General features: G+C 52.3%; 8 protein-coding genes across 8 annotated transcripts; 3 read left to right on the top strand and 5 right to left on the bottom strand.

Moving 5' to 3' along the window:
• Positions 1-1,762: 1,762 nt before the first annotated feature.
• On the top strand, positions 1,763-2,671 carry BBA_02477 (Histone H2A; the record flags this gene model as incomplete). The annotated part of the gene is made up of 3 exons (XM_008597574.1): positions 1,763-1,873; positions 2,292-2,423; positions 2,483-2,671. The coding sequence occupies 3 exons, from the start codon at positions 1,763-1,765 to the stop codon at positions 2,669-2,671; spliced, it is 432 nt and encodes a 143-aa protein (XP_008595796.1).
• Positions 2,672-3,812: 1,141 nt separating this feature from the next.
• Positions 3,813-5,582, bottom strand: BBA_02476 (Sugar transporter family protein; the record flags this gene model as incomplete). Its single annotated transcript, XM_008597573.1, has 5 exons — positions 3,813-4,662; positions 4,715-4,974; positions 5,029-5,110; positions 5,161-5,414; positions 5,472-5,582. The coding sequence occupies 5 exons, from the start codon at positions 5,580-5,582 to the stop codon at positions 3,813-3,815; spliced, it is 1,557 nt and encodes a 518-aa protein (XP_008595795.1).
• A 3,530-nt stretch (positions 5,583-9,112) lies between these two features.
• BBA_02475 (3-oxo-5-alpha-steroid 4-dehydrogenase) lies at positions 9,113-10,181 on the bottom strand (the record flags this gene model as incomplete). Its single annotated transcript, XM_008597572.1, has 3 exons — positions 9,113-9,709; positions 9,789-9,992; positions 10,098-10,181. The coding sequence occupies 3 exons, from the start codon at positions 10,179-10,181 to the stop codon at positions 9,113-9,115; spliced, it is 885 nt and encodes a 294-aa protein (XP_008595794.1).
• A 699-nt stretch (positions 10,182-10,880) lies between these two features.
• BBA_02474 (DUF544 domain-containing protein) lies at positions 10,881-14,120 on the bottom strand (the record flags this gene model as incomplete). The annotated part of the gene is made up of 1 exon (XM_008597571.1): positions 10,881-14,120. One exon carries the CDS (start codon positions 14,118-14,120, stop codon positions 10,881-10,883), a length of 3,240 nt encoding a protein of 1,079 aa, XP_008595793.1.
• Positions 14,121-17,549: 3,429 nt separating this feature from the next.
• Positions 17,550-18,013, top strand: BBA_02473 (ribosomal protein S19; the record flags this gene model as incomplete). The annotated part of the gene is made up of 4 exons (XM_008597570.1): positions 17,550-17,592; positions 17,658-17,673; positions 17,739-17,921; positions 17,980-18,013. 4 exons carry the CDS (start codon positions 17,550-17,552, stop codon positions 18,011-18,013), a joined length of 276 nt encoding a protein of 91 aa, XP_008595792.1.
• A 324-nt stretch (positions 18,014-18,337) lies between these two features.
• Positions 18,338-18,996, bottom strand: BBA_02472 (transcription initiation factor TFIID subunit 10; the record flags this gene model as incomplete). Its single annotated transcript, XM_008597569.1, has 2 exons — positions 18,338-18,748; positions 18,835-18,996. 2 exons carry the CDS (start codon positions 18,994-18,996, stop codon positions 18,338-18,340), a joined length of 573 nt encoding a protein of 190 aa, XP_008595791.1.
• Positions 18,997-19,550: 554 nt separating this feature from the next.
• On the bottom strand, positions 19,551-20,385 carry BBA_02471 (ER lumen protein retaining receptor; the record flags this gene model as incomplete). Its single annotated transcript, XM_008597568.1, has 4 exons — positions 19,551-20,044; positions 20,110-20,176; positions 20,238-20,296; positions 20,358-20,385. 4 exons carry the CDS (start codon positions 20,383-20,385, stop codon positions 19,551-19,553), a joined length of 648 nt encoding a protein of 215 aa, XP_008595790.1.
• A 1,276-nt stretch (positions 20,386-21,661) lies between these two features.
• Positions 21,662-22,228, top strand: BBA_02470 (protein kinase domain-containing protein; the record flags this gene model as incomplete). Its single annotated transcript, XM_008597567.1, has 1 exon — positions 21,662-22,228. The coding sequence occupies one exon, from the start codon at positions 21,662-21,664 to the stop codon at positions 22,226-22,228; it is 567 nt and encodes a 188-aa protein (XP_008595789.1).
• Positions 22,229-25,903: the final 3,675 nt, after the last annotated feature.

Below are 25,903 nucleotides of genomic sequence, written 5' to 3'. Positions count from 1 at the left end.
GCTCAGAAGACTTGCTGCACGGCGGTCCGCCACACAGTCTTGGCTAGCCGCGTGCTACAGACGAAAGAACAGGGGTAGGCATGGGACTTTCAAGCTGTCACCATCGACTCCGCATATTAAGCTAATGACAGGTGGTATTAGATATGAATACACGATGCTGCTGAGATAACGTGGACTGTTCACCTGTGAGGTGGTAGTCCAACGCATGTAGGTCATGATGGCATTATTATGCCCAAGGGACTTTCATAATGAGCTGTTCGTCGCAGCGTATCGTAGGCAGGCTCAGCGAGCAGAAGCTGGCTTGAATCAAGCGCGCGGGCCCAGTGGGCGGCTGATGCCATTACATGTGTCTCCTTCTTCTTTCAGTCCCTGTGCATGTGTGGCTACTTGGACCCATGCGCTCTTGGCCCATGAGAGTCGATCTCGCAAGGCGCCTATGCCTGCAGGGTAGGCTGTTGGGCGGTAGAGCATCGAGATGCTTGCAGAGAACCAACGACCGCTATGTACATATACATAGTTACCGAATAACGTGCGGCTGTCACTTTAGGCTAAGCTCGCGAAGGAAAAGTTGTGTCGCGACAAGTGTCATGCTGTAAACTCGGCTACCTCAATGTCGTGCTACAGATGCTGTAACCTCGCCGTAAGCCGTGTCGCAAAGACAGATCTACCCACGATCTGCTTGCCAGTCGGCGAATCGCGCCATTTAGCACAAAAGGAAACGAACCCGCAGGCCAACAGCATCTCGTATCGCGCGAAACATGCCAGCCAGATGCCAGTTGCAGACTTTGCGTGTCTCGGGAGTGGAGAGCATGCAATGTTTACATTTGTGAACTTCTCATTAGGCCAACGACAGATGTGGCTGCACCTCACTCCAGCCACAGCAGGTGGCTGCAATAGTGGGGCAATTACACACTGTGCCTCCATTGCGGTGCTCAAGCAGCACCACATTCATGTTCGATATGTCGACCTTTGTCACCGTCCAATGCACAACAAGGCAGCAACGATGGCATCAGTAAAGCCGCGCCTTCTGACGAAGACATTGCCTCGTAAGTCGCGATACGATATGTCTGGCTGATGAATTCCGGCTATGGGCTGCCGTACTGGGCGCCCCCCCAACAGCAAGTCTCCAGCAGCATTACCAAGCCAACACAGCACACGCCAGAGGTGCCACGGCCATCCCCGCCCTGCAGCGAAGAAGACGAATTTACCGACGCTCGACAACACTTGCCCCCCCTTTTCGAACAAGAAAATGAGGTAACATCTCACAAAGCGACCGCTGCTGCCTTCTGTCCCAGCTGGGTGCCTTTCTGCCTGGGCTGGGCGCCTCGTCACGGCGAATCTTCGGCTTGCGCCAACAGTTGGCGCAGAAAAGGCACTAGCCACTCGTGGCGCATTACTGGATAACAATGACGTTTTCTGATTGGACAAACCAATGATGCTCCAAACAACCAAGCCTGCTGGGCCTTGCAGCAGTAACTAGCAGCAGCGCCGCCTCCCCTCTAGGTACCAGCGCCCCAAACAACAACATTGAGAATCAGCTACGCCAGCTTGCACCGAGCTAAATTTCTGCCGTAAACACCGCCCGCCACCACGTCCTGCACCAACGCTACTCCTTCATCAACAGACCCCCCCTCCATCGCATTACCAAACCATTGGCATTCAGATTATTATTGACAAATCGGTTGCGCATCCTCTTGTCGCATCATCGCTCGACTTTACGAATTTACCCAATTTTTTTCCTCTACTCGAAATTATCGTCAAAATGCCCGGCGGCAAGGGAAAGTCCTCTGGCGGAAAGAGCTCTGGCGGCAAGACCAGCGCCGCCGATGGCCAGAAGAAGCAGCAGAGCCACTCTGCGCGTGCAGGCCTTCAGGTAAGCCTATTGAATCCCGGAACTGCATTGCGAATGGGAGAATTTGCATCGATTCTTTCTCGTTCCTCTATGGCGCCCGTTGCCAACAGTCGCGCACGCCCCCGATTGTGCCAACCCCTCGAGAGGCCTGCCACACCCGCGACTGTCGCCAGCCCATCGATCCGAGACGCGTCACCAAGCTATTCTGCGTCGGGAAATGCACACTCTCCTCTTTGCAGAACGCGATTTGAGCTTCCCGCGGCGATGAATTCGATGCGCGACGTTTGCCGCGCCTGCGGTCGATGACTTCGATCTAGGCAGCGGCGGGAGTCTTTGGGCGAGTGGGGCTCGTGCAATCGCATCGCGAGCCTTTGGCGAAGCTTGCGCAAACTTTTCAGGTCACTTTCTCAAATGACAATGCTAATTGTTCAATGCACAGTTCCCCTGCGGTCGTGTCAAGCGATTCTTGAAGCAAAACACACAGAGCAAGATGCGTGTCGGAGCCAAGGCTGCCGTCTATGTTACCGCTGTTCTTGAGTATCTCACCGCTGAAGTTCTTGAGCTGGCTGGCGTACGTTTTTCAATTTCCGGCACACTCTCGCTGGGTTCCTCGCTAACCACTTGCTGCAGAACGCCGCGAAGGACCTCAAGGTCAAGCGCATCACCCCCAGACATCTTCAGCTCGCCATTCGTGGTGATGAAGAGCTCGACACCCTGATCCGCGCCACGATTGCCTACGGTGGTGTGCTGCCGCACATTAACCGCGCACTGCTACTCAAGGTTGAACAGAAGAAGAAGAACAAGACCCTCGAAGCATAAGCGGCTACCACGCGCTGCTTTGTTATACCCTGCTTGTATCGACTTTTTCTTTGCTTGATCTTGTGTGTTGTTTTTGTTTTTAGGCCGTGTGGAAACGGAAAATGCTGGGATGTGCTTGCCTTTTTTTTTAACTTTTGACCTTGTAGGTCGTTATTTTCTTCTAAGGGGTGTCGGTCTTTTTTCTTTATTTTTTTGGGTTCTAGTTCAGGAATGAAGAGGAAACAAGTGAAGCAATTATCCAAAAAAAAGGGATGGAAAGATTTTGAGGCGCTGGCGGAACCAGTCTGGGTGGGTTGCCTAATGAGAATCAAAACAGAAGACTTTACCAAGGGAAATACCGCACTGATGTGATCCACCGTTCTTTTGACTTGTACGATATAAGGAAGCAGACAGACCTTGTCAACTGAAGATGTTTCATGACTTTTACGATGCCAGGGAAGTAGACAGCTTACTGGCTTATCAGAGCTTCTGTCGGCTATTTTTGTATTTGCTGCTTGGCCACAAGATAGTTTCAAAGACAAGTGAAATTATCAATCATTCACAGTATACCTGTCTCTGTTGGTTGACATGTGGTCTGGCGCGCTTCCGATATGCGCCTGATGTCTGTCCGGAAATTTGTAGTGTATAAATCGAGTCTTGCCGTCGATGAAAGACCAAGACTATGTATTATCAACTGTTGCTTTTTTCATTTATCCAATAAAAAAAATAAGAAGATGGCCGACCTACCTGGTCTGAAGAGTGCATGCTCTGCGCAGTCCCAACTCGGGCTTCCCGTAACGAGGCAAGCATCTTGGATCTACCAAACTTAAACTACCGAGACGAACAGGAAGAAACAACAATTTACCAGTGTCACATTGCTGCAGGATCCGCAGAGGCTATCGAACAAATCGAGTTGGAAAGGACTAGCCCATACGATTAACTGAATAAATCTTTCACGTGAAAGTCATAGAGCCATGATTTGTCCGAGTAGAATCAATTATGCGGGTGCTGGATAACCCGTAACCCTTATATTGCAACCAATTCCGGTTCAAGCCTCCCTTGCCATGCAAATCTAATACAAAAACGCCAATGTAATGATGATTCGAACCAAGATAAACTCATAAATCTGCAGCGGGCGCGCGCCCTGTGGTATCATTGTTGTCTAGTTCCTGTCAGAGAGCCCCAGCTCGGCTACTTCTGACGTAGGTGGAGAGTATTCAAACCTTTCTCCCGCTTTTCGTACGCGTTTTCGAAACTCGTGACCGTCGTTTTTTATCTTTCCAAAGGCAAAGGTGTTGTTGTCAAAAATGTCATCCATTTCCTCCAAAGAACGGCCTTGCGTCTCTTGGAAAAAGAAAAAGACGTGAACAAAGGCGCCGACACAAAATGACCCGAATATGATATAAAAACGCCACTGAATGTTGCGAAACGCCGTTGGGGTGAAGAAGGTCAAACTAAAATTGCAGCCCCAATTGAATAGAGTCGCAAGCGAGACGGCCTTGGATCGGATATAGAGCGGAATGATTTCGGAGGGGTAGATCCAACCCATCGGACCCCAGGTCAATGCATATGTAGCGGTAAAAATGTAACTGCAGGCGATAATGGCCTGGCTTGCGCGTCCCGCGTATAGTGTCCAGGTGACAGTGGGTGTGCCCTCGAGCCCGCCGGGAACGGGATGGCCGTTGGTAGCCATGACGGCAGCCATGGTGAAATGCAAGATAGCCATTAGAAAACTGCCAGTCATCATGACTCTGCGACGGGGAAACTTGTCGGAAAACAGCAGCGTCGGTACGGTCATGACAACGTTGATGACATATTGAATGCTGGAAATGGTGAGATTCGTCGTGCCCGAGAGCCCGGCCATCTGAAAAATGTAGACGATATAGTACATGAGGGCATTTACACCACTATACTGCGACCAGATGTGGGTGAAGACGGCAACGTGAAGTCGGATGATGTTGCGACGATTGAACAACTCGCTCCATGAGGTAGACTTGTAACCTTTTTCTTGCCTGGGGCGAGTGTCAGTGAGTGGTGGCGTGTAACAGTAGTCTCGTTTCTTACTCGACTCTATCTTTTATATCTTGCAGCTCGGCAAGAGTGTTTGCGTCACTTTGATTTCCTTTGGCGCGAACCATGGCCAAAACTTCAAGGGCCTCGTCCCAACGGCCCTTGGTGGCGAGCCAGCGTGGGGATCTTGGCATCATAGGCAGACAGCAAAGTAGAGTCAAGGCAGGAATAATCTGCAGACCCCACGGTAGTCGGAAAGCGGCAGTTGAATCAATGCGAGAGGCTCCGTACGAGACGTAGTACATGATGAGAATCTAATGAATTGTTAGAGCGACCGCCGAAAAATGAAGTGCACGCAATGTACATACGCCCCAGGTAATCATCCACTGCTGCATGGCAATGAGCCGGCCTCTCATATTGGCCGGGCTCATTTCCGCGATGTAGATAGGCCTGAACAAGTCAGCATTGATCTCGATGCGACGAAAGATGATGAGTCTTACCCTTGACTGGTGAGCAAGCCGACGCCAGAGCCATTGACAACTCGAGCAACGATAAGCATGTTCTTATCTTGGACAGCGCACATGACAATGGAACCTGCAATGAAGATGACGCAGGCTACCATCATGGAGTCTCGACGGCCTAGATGATCGCCTATATAAGAGGAAAAGAGGGCACCAACTAAGCAACCACCAGCCAACGAAGCCATGATGCCACCTTGTGTGACTGATTCTGGGTTGTCAAAGTAGTCTTTGTACTGTATCTTTTGTTAGAGTCATCAAGGTCAACATTGTAATGTTTGACATCGACTTACCTGCCATGTTGCCAGGATTGCCGACAGGGATGAGACGCCAAAACCCTGCAACAAACCGCCGAGGGTACATAGACCGCAGATGGCGTAAAGATTTGTGATTTTGGGGATCATGCTGCGCGGTTGCAGGGAAGAAGTGGTTGATCTGGAAGGAAGGGGCCACAACATGATTAATAGTCTGGCGGCCAGCGTTGAGCGAGACTAGGAATCATTGACGGTTGAGATTGACGATGACTCTTGCGACTTTGACTGTGACAGCGAAGCGGCTCGCTCCGCCCGCACCGAGGTGAAAGCCGACGAAGAGCGCGCACTAAACTGGCTTGTGGTTGGTGTCTTGGTGGTTGTACGGTGGTGGCGTGGTGGTGGTGTTTTGGGCAGCGCAAGCAAGCGGCGAAAGCGAGAGTGGTGATAAAGCTGGGCGGCGGACGCAGGGATGCCTCGTGCGCTATAATCCAGATGAATAACGAGGAAGATGCGGGTGTAGTGAGAGAGGGCCGGCAAGGCGATGGTGAGGCGATGGCGCGATGAAGAAAGCGAATCGAGAATTGGCGATGCAAAAGAGGAGTTGAGAGTTGGCAGAAGTGAGTGGACGGTCACAAGGAGACCAAGAAGTACCTGGAAGAGAGTAGTGAGCGAGCGAGGTACGGAGGTACTCTGGCAATCTGGTCGAAAAAAGAGTTTTGGGTCGCGGCCGGTTTGGGGAAGGAGCGCCATTCAAGGGTGGGCGGCCAACGTGCGAGAGCCGCCATGGACGCTGACCTACGTCGAGGGACAAGTAGACGGGAAACCGCAGCATACAGTCTGCGGCGATATTCTTAGACGAGACGGTCAAGAATCATACTGCGCCTCTACTACCACTTGTTAGTCTCGACCTCGTCTTTCAGTGGCCCAGTAGTTGTTGGCTCTCTGGCGGTAACGAGTCCGGACATACTTGGGTACATGCATCCAGCCGCAGCAGCCACACCAAGACCCCTCGTTATGGCCCTAGCCACGATTAGCTTATAACAGACTGTGCGACACTGTACGCCTCATCCACATGCTTCACTCTTATGAAGTTATTGCTCACGCAACTGTATAATGAGGCATGCTCAGGATGTCGCAACGCTCGGTCATTGGCCCTGGAATTAACAATTTTCACTTTCTCAAACATTAAAACAATAAGACTTCTACTATGCCCTTCAGCGACTCTTGACCCGTCTTACTATTCTCGCACAGTGCTGTCATACTGAGACACTGCCGGCAACCGCCCGGCTAACTCATGGCTCGGCAGTTGACTGCCCGCGGCACGCAGCTGGCAAATTTGCCTCTCCGTTTACTGTCGGCGTTTGTTGCCATTCCTCTCCATCTCACCTCGCTCGGCCAGAGCTACATCGCGACAAATCTGCCTCTTAGATGCACTTTGATCCTATTTCTGGCGCTCCTTCGGAACCTTGCCGTGGCCAGGCGAGCTGAGTATTCATCTGCACCGTATTATCCTGGAAAGGAACGGCTGTCGACCCTTGTACCATGCATTTCGGGACTCGCCAACCAATCATGCCGCGCTACCTGATGTGGCTGACTGGCCTTGCTGCATCACCACCAACTAAGCTTGACTTGCCTGGTCTGCGCTGACGGGCGACTTCCTCGTCTTGGCAGTGATGCGACTCCTCGTTTGCTAACTTTTGATATGCCCATTATCAAATTACTGTCGCTCATTGTCGCATTTGGCCCTTTCGGGACGATTCAGATGATTCACTCTGTCTACCACAATCTGCGCCCGGTCCTTCTTCGCCACGCTAGTCCCTAGCACGCAAATCGACACGGCCCTGGCTTGCACGCCATTGTCCTGGTCAACGCGAGAGCCGTATATTAGTACGCAAACGACACGTACCTTGCGCTTCTTCCGCCGCCATGTCTCGAAAATCTTGGCTACATGAGATGAATCCACGCCGAAACCAACCAGCTGTTGACAAGACATACAAGACGTGTTCAGCTCACCAAGTTGACCATCACCGTCAGGCAAGACGACAAAAAAATGGCGTCAGCGAGCCCAAACAGACACCAGTTCTGCAGCTCTAGCATTTCGACATGGCGGGGAACCATGTCTAGAATGTCTTGGCTGTGCCATTCGTCTTCTGACTCTGCTAATTTAGGCACCTTATCAATGTTCATGCTCTGCAGATCCAACCTCAAGCTCGCACTAGTTGCATCCTTGCTTGCCTTGGCCAAAAGATCGTCGCCTTCATGCCCACCATCAGCACTACCGGCGAGGCACCATTAGCTACTGCTGCATCCGCTGGAGAGTGGCCCTGCCGCTCAACACTAACCAAAGTAGGTGACTACAACATCCGAGTTGCCTTGAATTTGTCGGTATCCGTTGGCAAGTTGTAGTCCTTTTGTTGTGCCATTACTCAGTAGAGCGGAGTCGGACTATTATGCACTTCGGGACCATGATGAGTACTTCGTACAGCCACGATGAATCACGTGAGGAGATGGGATATCAATTGAACCCGAAATAGAACGATCCTATTGTCTACTGACTTCGGGATTTCCTTGGAAAATCTGGCCTTGATCTGGTGCGGTTCCGCTGCTGCCACGGCTGAGACGTTTTTGCCACTGGCAGATTTCTTATCCACAACTGCTTACACCAGCAGCCTTGCTCTAGGTTCCTCCACCAGCAAAGTGAAATGTTTTCCTAAATTTGGAAACATGACCAAGGTTGCGAAGCCGCCGAGCAGCCTTTTGTGTCTTCATACATAGGCTCAACCTCGACGGCATGATTCGGGCGGGTATGGATGGAGCACTAGCCACTGTACACCGCAATGCGACCTTGGTCTGGATAGAGCCGTCAGCGACCTGCAATAGTGCCCGCCATGTCGTTTTCGGGACATCGGCGACGGGGCCTGTTTTCACCGCCATGTTGCTGGGGTCAGAGAGCACCAAGTTACCTAACAAGAACTGCTGGTTGAGCTCGCTGGGCGTCGTAGGCGGCCAAAGCGAAACAAAAAGTTGACAAAGTTCGACAGTCTTTCATTCATTTTGATGGCCCATCTGCAGTGTTTCCAGCCATCTCTAGCCGGAGCTGAGTGGTAGGGCAAGATGCGCACCTACAGGTGCCAGGTCATACCAAAGTTGCTAGGTGTCTACCAGTATTGCCAGACTACACACGACAGTCACAGGTAGGACTTTCTGGTTCCTTCTCAACCCCAAACTTCTATTCAACGACAAAGCTTTATTGTCTGTTTATTCCGCATCTTCTCGGCACTCCCATCTAAAGATGCAGGTTGCACCAAGCGGATTCTTCACTAGCCACTACCATCTCGCTCGCCAATGTTCTACCGCATTAAGCAGAGATTTCATCTATACTAGCGACCAATTTGGCGAGGGTCCGCGTTAATGCAGAGTATGATGGGCACCATCACTCTGCCGTCTCATACAATACAGAGACTCTGGTACTGTTTGGATAATTGCTGCTAATAAAGACATGGCACACCTGGCACAGGAAGGTCGGCGCAGAGCGATGGCGCTCACAGTTCCTTTGTCGTGAAATTAAGAACGATGGTTATCAGCCTCATCAAGCCGAATACTGATACACTGTGCTGTACCATGTGAGTCGCACACCCCCCTTTGAACAAGGCAACCAACACACAACGTTGCGCACGCGCTCACCAGACACCCGGAATGACTACCCACTTCTTTCTGATTTTATCTTCACCAAACTTGTCCGTGTACCACTTCTTCCCATTTACCGCGCGCGGCAGCATCGACAGCACCTCATTCACGAAGAAGGCGCGCGCTGGCGCACAGCTCCATCCCGCTGCGACCCAGAACCCGAGCCACTCGATCCATTCGAGCAGATAGTGCGGGTAGAGCATGTATTTGAACAGCCCTGCCTGCGGAATTTCGTAATGCTTTTCCACCTTGACAGATGATGATGTTGATGATGATGTGCCAGAGGCCGCGCGGAGGCGCTCCTGCCGGCGCCGCTCCTTGCGGCGGATCTCGCGCAGCTCCTCGTCGTGGAACCAATTGCCGGCGAGGCCGACGTAAAAGAGGGCAAGGCCAAAGGCAAACTGCGGCAGCGGCGACTGTGCGAGCCACGCGGACGAGGTGACGGCTCCGTAGGCGGAGAGCCAGGAGCCGAGGCAGACGGCATTGCAGAGCTGAAAGCTGAGGGCAGCGGCCCAGACGATGAAGTGGATGGGGGCCATGGAGGGCTGCATGAGGGGGAAGAGGATAGCGCGGTTGATGTAGTGAATGACCTGGTGAGAAGCTCGCGTATCAGTATCGTCATCGATAAGCATATCTGGACTGGATGGGAAAAGGCGGGACGATACGTACAAAGAGACCGCCAAGGACGCGATTCTGCCAGGGAAGGTCGTCGATGCCGTGCTCCTGGGGAAGAGTATTCATGATGTACAGCAACGTCAGGAAACCCGGCGCCTCCATGGTCATCCAAGCGACCCGGCCGGGAATGTTGAATGAGCTTTGGACCGAAGTCTTGCCCATGCCGTACCATTTAATGACCCATTGCAGGGAGCCCATCTGGTGGGGGGTAAGATGTTCAAGTCAGCGTTGCAACTTTCTTAGGGAGAAGACATGAGAGCTTCGGGATGAGAAAGATGGACAAGAGAAATAAAAGAGACGTACAAGGGGATAGAAAAACTGCCAAATTAAGACGAGAGTCTCGTAGTTTTCCCGCGTCGGCGGCAACCAGCCCTGTACAATCGCCATGGTGAGGGCAGGAGAAAGGGGGGGGGGAAGCGTGATAAGTTGTTTTGATTTTTGGTGGTTGATTTTTGAAACAACGGCGCTACCAGAAAAACACTTGAATGAACTTATGTATATTGGACCTTTACAAAACCATCTGCGTAATGGAGGTGGGAGTTGTTTCTGGTCCGCTTGGTTTTCGTGCGTGTTGTTTGTTGCGAAAATGAAGAACGTCATGATGAGAGGCGCGACGTCGTCGAAGCTCAGGAGCACTTCGCTCTCATCCTTGGTGGAGTTGCCGCAGTTGGCCGGGCCGCGCCCGCGGTTTCAATTTTCTTGTTTCATTAGCGCCATCGGCCGAGAGAAGCGAATCACAGAAAGCTGCTTTGCAGATATATACATGTACTTGATTTTGCTTTGCATGATGATTGAATTTTTTTTAAATTATGATTATCTGCACTGCCGACTCGTCGCTTGGCTTCATCGTGCAGGTGATGTGGTCTCGTGTATAGTTAAATGCCATGGAATAAAAACGTTGCATACCTACTACACATGCCGCACACCCATCTTCCCGGGATGGTAGGTGCATGGCGCGTGTAGGACTTAACTAACAAGAAACAAAAAGGAAAAAAGAAGAAAAAAAGAAAGAAAACTCCGAACGCCACTGTCGTCTTGACTTGCCCAATTTCCAATACCGTTACATGAACACAACGTCCGCCCGTCTTACATGACTCCGCACTCGCGACTTCTATCCCTGCCCGGACCCTGATTCAGCCTTCCTCCCATCGGGAATCCCGGCGGTCTATGATTTCCCACGTGTCCGGGCGCATGAGCACCCGGCAGCGGTGGTCCCTGCATCGGATGACTACCACCAACACCACCACCCGGCGCTGGACCGCCTCCTCCTCGTCCCTGTCCCGGCACGTAGCGTCTATCGTGCTGCGCCGCCTCATACGACGGCGGAGCCTCTCCGCTACCCCCCGTCGCCGTGGCGGGAGGCACTAGCGGCCGAACATTCTGCGTCTGCGGCCGCGGGGGCTTCGGCGGCGGTGCGTCGCCGCTGCGCCGCCGACGACCGTTGACGTTGTTGGAGGAGCTGCCGCGCGATGGCAGAGGCGGTCGTCTGGCGGCGGCGCTGGAGCGACGACGCATGGCGCGCTGCATGTGTGGCGACCGCTGACGCCCTTGCGGCTCGAGAACCTGTTCCGAGAGGTGGGCTTCATGACGCTGACGCTCCTGCTCCTCGCGCTGGTTTTGCTCCTCTTCCTCCTGCAGCTGCAGCGCGAGCGCCAAGTCGTGGTCCTCCAGCTCGTGGTTCGCGCCGGGCGACATGTAAAACATGCTCATGTCGTTTGATTCTACCTGGCGGTTCTTACCGTGGCGTTTATTCTGCACGCTCGTCCAGTCGCTGCTAGTGTCGTAGTTACCTCGGCTCGGTCCTGCGCTGGGGCTGCCGTGGCACGGTGAGCCGACAGGTCGAAAGTCGCCCGAGTACAGCGCAGAGTGTTCGCCGTTGACGTCCTCGAGGATTTCCCACACCACTTCATCGTGGGAGCTGTACCCCGCGTCGGTCACGAGCGTCAGTAGCTTCATCGTAATTGGGTGGCAGTACAATGTGCTAAAGTGATCGTTGCGGAAGAGAATGGCAAACGTTCCGGGGCGAATCGCTTCGCTAATGACTTTGATACCCCAAGGGGTAAGCTGCGTTGCCGACTCGATCATAAACATTTTGATGGCCATGATGTCTTGGTATAATTGCTGCTCTTGGCCAGACAAGCCGCTTTGCGAATCCACCAGCTTGGCCTCTAGCTCCTCTTCCCGAAAGAGCAGATTTTGCGCATCCTCGTACGTTGCTGCTTGTCGCTCAAAGGCATCATATGCGGGGTCCGACTTTGCAGGCAACCAGCCATGGATGAGCGGAATTGAAAAAGTCGCATAAAGCTTCATTTCCAGGCTATTTTCAAACGTCCCCGGCATCAGGGTATCTCGGTCCTTGGGGTCCAGGTTGGTCAAAGAGCTTCTCCTGTAAGCCTCAACTAGCTCTGGCGTGGGGATAAAGCGTGGGTTGACATTCATGCCGGTATGCAAGCTTTGCAGGAACCCGTACAGCTCATTCATATCAGGGAGTGCGTCCTCGTATGAGGTACGGCGCGGCGACATGAGCTCGTTCAATACGGCGTCGAGCAGCAGATTCAAGCAGATTCGTTCTCGCGAGTAAAGAATGTGTACAAGAGTAATTTCATAGATGTCTGGTGGTGTAGTCAGGCTGAGCGCATTTACAAGCGCAACAAGCGGGCAGGGCCCATTTTGATTTTGCACCAGGATGGGAGAAACGCGCGAATCGTTGTTGTAGGCAGGGTCGTTCCAGCGGATTTTCTTGATCTGGTACGTCTCGGCCTCGCCATCCACAGGTTGGCGCCAAGCAGACCACCTTTGCGTTGTCTCCGTCTGCCGTGGCGGCAACGGAGGCCGCTCGTCTTGCTGCTTGGGTAACAAGCCTCCAGTTTGCGGTGGGTGATGCGGTTGTGGGGCTTGCACTGGCGGTTCGTAGCCGATGGGCTCGATGAGAAGTTCTTCTGAATTTTGTTCGTTTCGTGATTCATGTAGCGTAGGAGGGAGTGGTGGCCTCTCTGGGGTATCATTTATTTCCATCTTTGTCTCTTTCGTAGCTTGATGCCCGAGATGTTCAATTTCTGCATCTCTTAAGACCTCGTTTTTATGTTCTTTCCGTTCATCTTCGGCTCTGGCTTCGTCCTGAGGAATAGACAATGCGTCAACAAAAGGGGTCGAGGAGCGCGGGCCTGCCGGCGCCTCTGGTGTATCAGTATGAGGAACCTTCGATGCACTCGCAACTGAAGTCGACGGTCTCGGGATCTCCGTCTCTACCTTGCACATATCACTGGCCGCCGGTGCTCCCATACCAGGTATCAGCGGTCTCGGGACCTCCGTCTTGGCCTTGTGCACATCACTCGCCGGTATCCCCTCCGCATCACCCGCGATCGACGACGCTCCCGATTCAATAATGTTCCAGTCATCCTGGTCCGAGTCCTCCCCGGCTGTCTTGATCGTCGCGCTCCTCTGTATTCCTGGCGTGCGTCCCAAGACGTTCCACGTGTGCTGGTCGTCGAAAATGTGCGAAAACTCGTCGGCCGGCTTCACCAAATTACCCTGCGGGTCTGCCAGACTCTTGACTATATTCTGCGCTTCGTCGCCCGAGATAGACTGCCCCTCGGGCGTAGGCACTCCCAGCGATTCCGACGGGTGAACGTACAACGACGACGTCGCATCCAGTTCTACGGCATCATGCCTGCTCCACAGGCCCTGCTGTTGGACGCGAGAGTCTTGCGAGACGTTGGTCGCCCCGATGGGCCGTGCCCAGCTCCACGGTGTCGGCTGCAACGTGGAGTATGGCACAGACTGCTGCTGGACGCGAGAGTCTTGCGAGATGTTGGTCGCCCCGGTGGGCTGTGTGTAAATCGCGGAGTTCCAAGGGTCGTTGGTCGTCGAGTCGAGACGCATCGTGGACATGGCCTCTGCCGGGGTCAGGGCCGCAGCAGCGCCGATGCCGGTTTTATTACGAAACGGGTTTGAGCTGAACGACTTGCCGCCGCCGGGGCGCAGGATGCTTGGTATGCGCTCCATCGGCGCGGCGGGTCGCTTGTCGCTGCTGTCGTCTTCTTTGGCGCCGCTCGCCGTGGTGAGGCCCATGTCGTGGTGGTGCTGGATCTGCGGAACGGGCGGCTGCGGGGTGCTGCTGCCGAGCCCTGGCTGGAGCGCGCTGGGAGGAACCGGTTTACGGTGCAGCTCGGCGGCATCAGAGCTGTGCTGTTGGCTGTGTTGGTTTGGTGTGGTGGCCGCCCACGGGTTCGTGGCATCGTTCGTGGGCGGTTGTGTCGATGGTGGGGGGAGCTGGGTCAGTTGGCCGGCGGGCGCTCCTTCGCCGGAGGTTTGAACCGACACCATGGCCGCTCTTGTCAGCTCAGTGCTGATTGTAATGTCTTTGCTGATTGTAATGTTTTGGGTGTGTTTTTACTGGATAGAATCTTGGATGGTGTTTTGTCGAAGAGCTAGAGGACGAGGGGGGAAAGGATGCTGCGCCTCCAATGACGACAGTGTGCACAACAGAGGCGGCTGTTCGAGGGAACGTTTCAGTATTTGTAGCTACTCAATTTTAAAAATGATCATAGCAGCAACAGAGAAATAGAATATAGTCTGAAAAAATATGCTTTCTGAAGCGCACAAGCTGATATAAAGTTCTTGTGGCGGCAGCTAATAATATTTTATTACGTACCTTAGGTTGAGGCGCGTTGTAATGGGATCTGCGAGCAGCGGCAAGCACCACAAGGCTGGCGGGCGGGCGGGTTCTATGGGTGACTGTGGGCCTACTGAGACAAGTATCAAGAACTTTTTACTGGAAAAAGTCAAACTCCAATTAGTCAATGTCCGAGGGCTTGGCTTCTAAATATAGTGAACATCTAGTAGAGATTATTCAAAGAAAGCATTCTAAGAATTCACCATTTTCATAGGTAGGGGACAGTTCTCGAAATATCAACATCTGCAAACAAATACAGTAAGCTGAATCTACAGGCGGGGCTGGCCTCAACTTATAAGCGCCGAGCACCGAGTGACATACGTAACGCCCGCACCACGTACCCGCATGAATGCGACGAGATGCGACTGGCCGCTCTCTGAAAGAAAGACCAAAAAAAAAACACTTTTATCACTGCCATTGTGCCACTTGAAAGGCTGCTCCGGGGTCTAGATTCCCTTTGTCGAGTCCGACGCCCTGCGCCCAATCAGGCTGATCGCAAAAAAAAAAAAAAGGTTAAAAGCCAACATCGTCAGCCATCAATGACGCCACATCCCTCCTTGACCAACAACGTGCTGCGATTCCCTATTACGCATCTAGGAACGATTCACATGTATATTCAAGACGACACCTCTCGCATCCCATGACAATGTATTATATGCTTCTTCAAGGGCCCAACTCGGTTCGGGCTCGTCACCCAATGCTATGCAGAGAACACACACAAGACACACGTCTCTGTAAAGTAAAAAAAGAATACACAAAAACGCCATGAACAACGCCGTGAACTTGCCCATTCAATCCCTTCATACAGCGCAATATACTTTCAAACAGAGTTTCATTCCACCACAAGCCACTCACGTCCGCGGCTTTTCCTCTCTATTCTCATTATCCCCTCTTTATTTACCCTTTTTGCTCTTCTCCACCAGCGCCGTCCACCGCTTACAGTGCGGCATCTCGAGCGCATTCGCCAGCGCCATCTTGACCTCGTCCTGGTAGAACCACCCCATCGCGTCCTCGCGCATCCGTCGCTGCGTCGCCTGCTCCCTCTCGCAACCGCTGCGAATCTGGTGCAGCGCGCCCTGCTCCGCCGCGCGGTCCAACTCCCCCAATTGTCCTTTCGTGTACTGCCGAATATCACGCTCCCGCACAAAATACTTGATGCCGTGTACTGGCGTCGTCCGCATGTGCGTGTACGGCGCGCTTGGGCTATCAAACGTCATATTGGGCGTCGCCGGGCCGCCGTCTCCGCCAAAGAGTGACGTCAGCAGCGGCAGGATAAAGAAGAGAAGGACTGGCAGGATGCCGATGAGGTTCTGGAGGCCGCTGCCCTGCGCTCCTTCTTCGGGTTGATTCTGCGTGTCGCGCGGGCGTCCGCGAGGCCGCGCGCCGCCAAACTGATGCACGCGGATGCCGGGGCCGCCACCAAAGTTAAAGACAAACTGAGGGCCCGTATCAAAGACTGGAGGGTATCATGTCAGCAGAGGATCTGTGAATGGAAAGTAAAGTCGGTCGTACCTCCGCCGCCGCCGCCGCCGCCAAAGCCTCCAAAGCCGCCGCCACCACCAAAGAATCTTGCAAACATCTCCTCGGGGCTGATGTCCTCATCCCAACCACCACCACCCATGGGACCGCCTGGCCGCCCACCACCCGATGCCTGCCTCGAGGCGAACCCGGAGAAGGGGTTCTGCGCCTGCGCGCTCGCGAAGCGGCTATCCGGGTCCGTGCCGAAACGGTCATACTTTTGGCGTTTCTCCTTATCGCCGAGCACGCCAAATGCACGGCTGACCATCTTGAACGCCTCGTCGGCGTGTTCGTGCCCGTTCTTGTCCGGGTGCGTCAGCAGCGACTGCTTGCGGTACGCCTTTTTGATCTCGCTCTCGGTGCACGTTGCTCGCACCGATTCGAGGTCCAGGATCTCATAAAAGGCCGTCGCGTCACAACGCCGGATTCGCAGCACCGCCGCCTTTTGCTCGACCGTGTACGACCGCCCCTGATTGCCCTGGTTGTGGTCGCGGGCGCGGGCGGCGCCGCCACCGCCCGTGTCGGCCCCGGAGGCCTTTGCGTCAGGCATCTCACGAATTGTCCGTGCCTATATAGGTCGTGTGGTGTGTGGGCGTGTGTTTCGTGGCTGTTTTTCTCTCCGTTACTTTGGTGTTGATGGCTGCGTTATCCTCGGTCGAGCTGAATAGGTGGATAGGGATCGACGAGGAAAAATCTATCAACGCTGGAAATATCGAGAATCACTACGTCAATAATAACGTGCTGAAAGCCTCCAAAGATGTGAGATTGGCCGCCTATGCAAGAGCAAATGATTCAGACGCCAGACAGGCGGTGGTTTTTGTTGGTTGATGTGGCTTCTTGAAGGCGGACTTTGGGGAGAACGGGGAACTACGTAGTGGAGCGGCCGCAAAGGGTCCAGAAGCCGGCCGGCGGCGTTGTCAACAGGGGCGTGACAGCCCGCGCCATCAATTACGCCAACGGGCCGACGAGCACAGTATGGGTTTTTGTGATTATCACTTTATCCTCGCACAATCACTATTAGTGGCTGGTTCATTTATGGAGAATTGCGGTAAGATCGTAACATCGGCATGTTGCTCGACCAAAATGCTGCTACGCCGTTCCGTACGCGGCGCTGTTGCCTACCACACGTGATGCAATTACTCCGATGATACCCTGCGAATATCATTGAAGCTGATTTCGATGGATTACGCACGTCTCAGCTATACTGGCGATCTTTTCAATGTGTTTTTTTGTTCATCTGTCATATTTTCACAATCGTGTTCGTTTTGCCACCAATTGAGACATACTCGAGATCTTACCTCAGATTTTGGAGCCTTGACTGGTGGCAGACTCATCTTGATTTGAGATCTAAAAATGCAGCAAACGAGTAATTGAAAACACTCAAACACTCCCATTACAATGCCAGATCATTCAAATGAATTCAAACCATCACACTTTAAACCACGCCGGGCAGGCGACGCGGAATAGCCACGGCATCACGTGATTCAGATCCAACCAGCAACGGCGCCAAAGTCGATCCAACCTGCAGGCCTCATCCGCCGTACAGTCCCAAACCAGCCACGATGCAGCCCACAAGATTGCTCCTGAAGCGCTCCGTATGGAAGGGTAAGAATAGCCACGAATCAATCGCTCATTATGCGTACGCCACACTAACCAAACCGTTTCTTTAGGGCCCAACCTCGTGCCGTAAGACCATGACACCCCGAAAAAAAAACACGACTTGAACTCATCTAACACCTACTCGACCGCAGTCTGCCCATTGTGTGGCCCAAAAAGGCTGGCGACAAGGTACCTCCGGTGCGCACGCAGGCTCGGTCCGCCACGATCCTGCCGAATTTCGTCGGGCTCAACTTTGAGATTCACAACGGCAAGAACTATTTGCCCGTTGCCATCACGGAAGACATGGTCGGGCACAAGCTGGGCGAGTTTGCGCCGTACGTATTTTGGATGAGGAAGGAAGGCTCATGGCATGTCACTAATTGACTGAGACAGGACGCGAAAACCGAACATCTACGGCAAGAAGTAAAAGCGGCGCAAAAGCGAGCGAGGAGAGGGTGGAACGGCGAAGGGAAGCAAAGTCGCACTGTACAAATACCACATTGTATCAATACGAATACATAATGACCAACAAAAGAAGCCACCTGTTCAATCTGTTCAACACGGTTTATTTACTATAAAACTCAAAGACGAAGCGCAAGTTGCCCGTGTCAGCATTCATTCAGGCGGGTAGTTGCCCCAGCCGATACCAAACGCCAAAACGCCAATTCGTTATGATTCCAAACCGAAAAGCAACATCATTCAAATGCCCAGCCATCGCATTCAACTTCAAACCTTGCCCCCCTCAACGCGCCTATCTGTAAAACTCGCTACGCTTCACATTGACCCCATACTCGCCCACCGCCATGCCCAGGTCCTCCATCGTCAGCACCGTCCTGTTCTGGCTGCCGCCCTGCCCGCCGCCTCCGTACCCGGGTCGCTGGATCCCCAGCGGCGCGCCCTTGCCCTGGTCCTTGTTGCCCGGCTGGCCCGTCTGCTGTCCGGGGATTGGGAAGCCGGCGGCCGCGCCGAGCGAGCCCATGGGGTTGTTGGCGTTTGTGTTGCTCGACGCCCGGATACGGCTGTACTGGTAGGCGTCGGCGGCAATGTCGGCGATGAATTTTTGCGTAGCGAGCGCGAGGAGGCGCGCCAGGCGCGGGTCCGTCTGCGGAGGAGGGGGCAGACCGGCCTTGGTCATGTAGTATTGCGTGACGGCGTCGGGAATCTTGTGTTTCGATGGCGTTAGCAGTTTTACCGATAGAGAGGGAAAGAATAGAAAAAAACGAAGAATAGAGAGAAGAAAAGACATACAATGGGCGCGCAATCATCCACCTTCTTGAGAAACTCGCGCAGAGAAACGTCCTTGCGCTGCGGTAGCTTCAAATCCGCAGGAGGGAGCTGCGGACGACCGTCGAACTGGCCGTTGGTGGGCGCGGCCGACTGCTGAGTGTTGTTGGGAGCGTCGCTGGCCATTATGGTATATCGTATGCTACACTCCTTCCTGTTTTGCTAATGGAGGTGGGTAGAAAAGATGTGCGATGGGCAGAACGAAGTTGACTTTCGTCATGTTGAGTCAGAGTCTCACGGGCGCGATGCAAGACTTTCACGTGACTGTGACAGCGCAGCCATGCAATTCAATAATTTATAGCATGCAAGCTTTCTTGCACTTTTAATTTTTTTTTCTTTTACTTTTTAAGTATTTATTATCAAGCTTGAGCTTTTAAATCGTAGAACTTGAATTACTTTTATTGTCCATCCTTTCCCCTGGTGCTGCGTGGCCACAATCTCTTGCACATCATGGCATGTCCAGAGCGACCTTGTCCGAGCAAATGAGTCCCCGTAAACGCCGTCTATAGAGTGCAATAAAGTGTTGCGGGTGGAGATCGATGACTTTCATTTTGTCGTTTGTCTCGAGTGTCGTGTTGAGTTGGTGAGCTGCTCACATGATCCTGGTGGCTGGGCTGAGGACTGTGTTGATTGGTACAGCAAAACTGCCCGCCTCAAAACCAATTGAAAGCAAAGTCTGCTTAGACGGGCAGCTTGAACTTCTTTCCCTTGAGGACCTTTGTGTAGTAGATGTAGAAAAAGTCGCTGTAGAGAACGGTCTGGATGAGGCCGGCGGCAATGGCGATCCAGTCGGGCTTGTGGTTGGGTTCGGCCAAGTAGCGGTAGACCCAGTTGGGGATATACAGGGCGCGGTAGCTGCCGAGGGCAAAGAGATAGTGAGTGGTAATGGTCTCGGCCTCGCCGGTGCGCTGGAGCATGAAGAGCTGGGGCAGGATGGCGACGGACTCGAGCCAGATGGAAAAGGCCCAGAGAATCTCCATGGCGGTGTAGCGGACGGGGAAGACGACGGCGAGGACAGCGGCGGCACCGAGGAGGTACTGGACGCGAAAAGTGTCGACATTGGGGTCGTTGGTGGGCTTGTAGGCGTTTGTCATGAGGTAGATGATGTAGCCCTGGGAGCCAATGAAGAGGATCTTGAAGACGAAGTTGTAGAGGCTGTTGGTGGAGAAGAGATCTATGAGACGGACATGGGCGTCAATGGCTAGTCAATGGAGCTCAAGGAAGATAGAGGAGACGAACCGAGATATCTCGTCACGTAGACCAGGAGGTAGAGAGCTTGCGACTTGAAGGAGATGCCGGAGCAGCTCTGTTTGGATGTGGTCAGCGGATGGTGCGCGGTGGGAGCTCGGGCAAGTATGAGGACGCACATTTAACTGCACCATTTTGTGCAGTAAGATAAAGATGCTGGCCAGATGCGAAAAGTCGGCTACAAATCATATTAGAATGAAGGAGGGGGTGTAGAGCTGGGGTGGGATGGTGAAGCGCACCAGCGAGGCGGAAGATGTTGAGCGTCATCGTGGGAAGAATTGGAAGCTTGCGCTTCTGGCCGCTCGACTGATTGAATTGGAAATGGAGTTTCAAAACCGGAATTGAATCCAGAGAAGCCGAGCGGAAGCTGATGATAGCGTGCAAGATTCAATAATAGGCGGCTGGAGACAGCTGATCCACGAAGGTAGTTTGCGCGAGAGATGAAAGGGAGTCGAGAAGAAGTTGGGAGCCAAAAGGACACGACACGCGCTGGCGACCTCATTGGTAGATGGCGCCGTCGCCTGCCGTCGGCCGATGCAGCGTCATTGCCAGGGCAGGACGAGCTACCTGTTACAGGGCCATTTAGGGGGGACGAGCGCAGCGTGTTTCAGCAGCCTTTCAGTGGTTTTGGCCAAGTTTACAGGCGATCCCATGTAAACTATAGCGGGCGAGTGTGTGAGTGGATGTAGTGGGTTGCAGAGCTTGCCCAATTCGGTTAGCGTCACTGCGGCTGCCAACCATGACGGCCTCGTGTAGTAGCACCCCGTGGGGCAGTATGTATAAACTTGACCAAGCTGAGGAGACCTAGTGCAAACTGTTGAAATATTTGGCATGGATAAATCCCGACTTGAAAATTGGAGGAATAAAGAAAAGGTGAAAGAAGAGGAGAAGGGAAGAGAAAGTAAAGAGCAACAAGCACTGTAATACGAGTTCTGGGATGATGGCAACCATGACAGAAAGACTTACAGAACTTGATTCAGAGCAGAGAAAGATTGATTGGCATCTTTGGTGTCCTATAAAGAAGCAAAGTAAACCAAAGCAATAGTACAAGTAAGGCGTTTCTGTCAATCTAACAAGCGCCCTCTTCCACCCGTCGTATCTGATCGATGCAAGCCCCACCAAATGCATGCAAACTTCGAAGCCATAATCTGGCCCCCATACAGCTGAAATGCACCCAAGACTGTCCCTCACTTCAAGATATGGACCACAAGCAGACCTGTTTTACCGCAGATCGCGCATGGAAAGCTTATATTTTTTTTTAAGAGCGTTGTTACCGGTTTTGCGACTCTGCTTCAGATACCTCGACCATAGTGTAGTATTGGGAGACCCACAAGTGCCAAGGCGGAGCAGAGCATCAACCTCTCCTCCACAAGCAAGCTTCATCATCAGCGCTCACTAGGCACGAACTCGGGCGATGAAAGCACTGCGTATTCTATCGCAGCCTACACAAACTTCTATACTATTTCGTCAACCGCAGACAACCCCCTTTCTCGGCAGACTTTTGTCAGAAACTAAGCGATGCTATTCCAGCTCAGGCGCGACAATGGCTGCGCAAAAGCCAGCACAGGAGTACCGTCAGGTATACGTGTACATTGATGGGGTGGAGAATATTGACAGATATGATAAAGGCGGCTACCATCCAATCACGATTGGAGATATCCTCAACAAGCGTTATACAATCGTTGGCAAGCTTGGTCATGGAGGATACTCGACTGTTTGGGTCGCGCGGGACATGCAGCAGGAGGAGTACATCGCCCTCAAAATTGGAGTGGCCAAATCGAGGATGCACGAGATTAGTATTATGAAAAGTCTCTCGGACTTGAGATCTAGCTTACCAGCTAATCCTGTCTCTTTGTCCGGATTTCATGCCATCCCTCGCCTGCTGGATGACTTCACCATCCACGGCCCCAACGGAGAGCATCCCAGTTACACAACTGATCTGGCGGGGTCCAACCTTGACAAATCTCTTAATTCTGGCATGTTCAGGATAGATGTAGCCCGTGCTTTGGCAGTCAAGCTCGTGTCGGCCATTGCATATATGCATGGCCGAGGCTATGTCCACGGAGGTATGCTACACGGACGTGTGTCGCGCACCCTTCACCTGCAATAACTAACGCCTGGCGTCGTCCATCATTTAGATATACATCTCGGCAATGTGATGCTTCGACTTCCAACAAATCTTGGCGAGCTATCTGTCGACCAATTCTATGAAAAGTACGGCCGTCCGCAGACAATCACGGTCTCTCGCGTTGACTCTTCCCCCGTGCCGCCAAATCTCCCTGTGGAAGCCGTATACCCACTCAACCTCGGAAAGGCGGCCCGGAATGTCTCTCTTGAAGAGACTAATCTGCTACTTGTCGACTTTGGTGAATCATTTGCACCGGCCTCAACTTTTCGGCCTTGCGAGGAGTGCCGATCACAAAAGGCAGCCCAGCCTCCCGAAACATATTTCGAGCCATCATCGCCATTTACTTTCTCTGCTGACATTTGGTGTCTTGGACTTGTTATTTGGGAACTTTTCAGTATCAGGCCTTTTTTTGGAAGCTCCCTCGAGCTGCGCTCATTGCACAGAATGTTGATGTTTTAGGTTCATTACCAGCCCGCTGGTGGTCGGTATGGAAAGACCGGCACAATTACTTTGACGAGAATGGAAATTCTATTCAAGGAGAAAATGCCTTTCATCCACTGCCTGATGTATTTGACGAAACTGTACAAGGATTTCGAACAAGGCATAAAGCAGGCACCTTTTCAGTAGAGGAAAAATCGGCATTTTTGCGTCTGATGCGTCGTATGCTCTCGGTTGACCCGCTACAACGTGCCAGCGCCGCGGAAGTGCTCGAGTCTGACTGGGTGAAGAACTGGGCAATGCATGACTTTGAGAAGAGCTGGCGCAGTTCAAGAAAGATAAAGAGACAGACGCCAGTTGGCTCGGAAAACGATATGTGAGCATAGAGTGGGTATTAGTCTCATATATATATATACTCGACACGGACACACTCGACAGCCAAGTCAACTCGACTGTGAAGAAGACTTGTGGGCGTCTCTGCCTTGAGCCTGGCGGTCCTGCGGTCATTCAACAGACCCTGGCAGAACTTGCAGATTTCCGACCGAGAGGCGGACGCGAGAAATGACACGCTCTTATGATCGGCTGCGCAAACAATGTGTGGAACCGAGAACCGGATAACTGGACAAATGTCCAGCGGTTCATCCACGACACTGCAAAGTTCAGCAATTGACGATATTGGCAGCCATAGGAGAGGTCTTGAGGGTGTGTTACACGCTGCTTTATATACAGAGTACATACATATGCAGGGCCTCTGAATAGCTTGGAGCGTTGTGGAAGATATCGGGTCAGGCGCTGTTGCGAACTACTGTTGGCCCGCTCCCTCCACCGTCAAGGGTTAATGTCATCTCTCGAGCCCTGGTTGACTTCCATCATGCACGACCCTAACGGAGAGTATCCTAGTAATATGACTGATCTGGCGGGATCTAATCTCAATTTCGTTCTGGTATATGGCTTCTCTGTCTCTGACATCAGGAGTAGACACGCAAGAACTAGGTAGTAATAACATAGACATCAGAAACTGTGTTATTCTAAAAGAAGGCCAATGCTGCAGAGCGCGCGCGCCGTCCTACAACCTCGCCCTCGGCGTCCTGTGTCCGATGTGATTGACCGACCCTCTCTGCCACCGATTCACCGTGTGGCCTTAATCTCCCTTCTCCACTGCTTCGGAGCACTGGATGACTGTCTCAACCGTCGAGTCAGCAGTTGCTTTCTCAGCGCATGCCTCGCAAGCAGACCACAAGTCGTCGAAGTGGTCGCACTCAGCCCAATCCTCCTCCCCAGTTCCGATTGGATTCCCGTTTGAACCAGAGGTAATGTTCAGTATACACGCTTTCTGACTTTCAGAATGCTTCATCTGGCAAGCGCCGAGGAGAGCCGGCCTTTTTGCCTCGTCCTTGACCCTCTGGTTGTCGCCATCGGTGAAGCCTCGCTGACCAAGATTTTCGTTGATGAAGTCGAGATAGCTGCCGACTCTCGTAAATAAAGCTGCATCTGTGCAGAGGAACCCGTCTAAGTCGGCTACTGAAATTGACACGATGCCGACCACTGTCCTAGTCTTGGAGTCGATCAGTGGACCACCGCTGTCACCCGAGTAAACAGTCTTTCCGGGTTTGCCAGCACAAATTAACGTGCTTACATCGCCAGCTCTTTGCGGATCTAGGCATTTATCAAATGGTTGTTGCTTGAGTAGAACTTCTGCTCGCTTAGGAACTAAAAAGTCAGGCTCGTCCCCTTCCTAAGTAACATTGAGTCCCCTGAGCTGCTGTTAGCGCCATTTATACACCGATAAGCCATCTATGTCTCTTTTGGAAATGGATAGTTTCTAGCGCTTAATCGCGGTTGTGTGTAGTACTAGGTTTGCTTACCAGCTAATACCAAATAATTCCTCGCTCCCGTTAGGGACGGCGTCGGATGCTGGTAATGGCGTATAGTTAATGTCATCGCTCTTCTTAATGGGAGTAGCTAGCTTGATGATCGTAATGTCGCCTATCCTGTTGTTGGTATTAGCGACCTCGTTGCTGAACGCTTTGTGGAGAGGTCGTTGAAGTGTTGAAATCTTGACCGTTACTCCCTTAGTCGCCTCGAGATCCTATGAAGTTGACATATTAGCCTATGTAGCAGAGAGACGTCTTAAGAGGAAGGAGAAGAGGCTGTAAAGAAGAGAAATGAGGAAGATAATTGACTATACCGTTTTTCCTGCCACCATAAACCCTGCGTCGGTAGTATTAAGGATGTAATGACTGGCAGTAAGGACAGTAGTACTGTCTAGTAACGTGCCTCCGCAGGAGTGGGTTTTTGTGTTATCCTGAATGCTAACGACAAATTTAAAGCGATCTGTGGGCTTATCAGGTCTGATGATTCTTGGTTTGAGGATAGCTGATGCTAGAGCAACAGGAAGCCCTGTAGTTAGGGTGAAAGCGAAGGCGGCCTTTATTATAAGACTGAAATCTGTCCGAATGTAGTGTGACAAAGATGTGAAGTAGCTGTGTTTCGAGGTTCTCGAGGATGCAGATAAAGTCTGTCAACGAGGCGGCATGCTCCTTGAATTTATAGATTTCAAGAAAGAACTACAGGCGCCTTCTCGATCTATGTGGTACTCAATCTCGGATGGGGCTAGTCACAGGATGGGCAATAAAAGGTCTGTTCATGAGATTGACTCACAGGCAGTCGCATGAGATTGACTCGCAGGCAGTCGCATGAGATTGGCCCCTGTTATCTTTTATACAACGACAGAGAATCCTAAGCAGAGGTGCCACGCTAGCCAGGGCGCTGGCAGCAGGTTTCTTCTACCTATAGATTACTACCAAGAGCCGTGAGAACAAGTCTCAGGAATGTAGGCTCTCAGAGTGTATCAAGCCTGAATTCTACATACTACTTTACTCCAAGTCTTAGCAACCCTATAAGTATATATGTATATTACGCCGAATAGCTCGTAGGCGCCTTACGATACATCTATATCTATAAAGTCATGAAGATACAGAGGGGAAAGCCTCTCTATAGCCTTCCTATTGCAGCTCTATCCTAGAGCTATATTCACCTAGGTCCTGTGAGTTAGTACGTATAGCAGTCTTCTTTCTTGACTAGATTCGAACGAATCGCATTTTCATGATGGACTCCACGAGAAGGCTGCCTGTGACAGTTCATTCCCGCCACCAGGCCCTAAGTACTTGATCTCGTGCAAGAGTCTCCATAATTGTAGACACGAATCAGGAAAATATA

The sequence above is a fragment of the Beauveria bassiana genome (assembly GCF_000280675.1).
Source record: "Beauveria bassiana ARSEF 2860 unplaced genomic scaffold BBA_S00005, whole genome shotgun sequence".
Classification (NCBI taxonomy): Eukaryota; Fungi; Ascomycota; class Sordariomycetes; order Hypocreales; family Cordycipitaceae; genus Beauveria; species Beauveria bassiana.
Note: the sequence above shows the minus strand (reverse complement) of the source record. Positions and strands in the feature narration are given on the sequence as shown.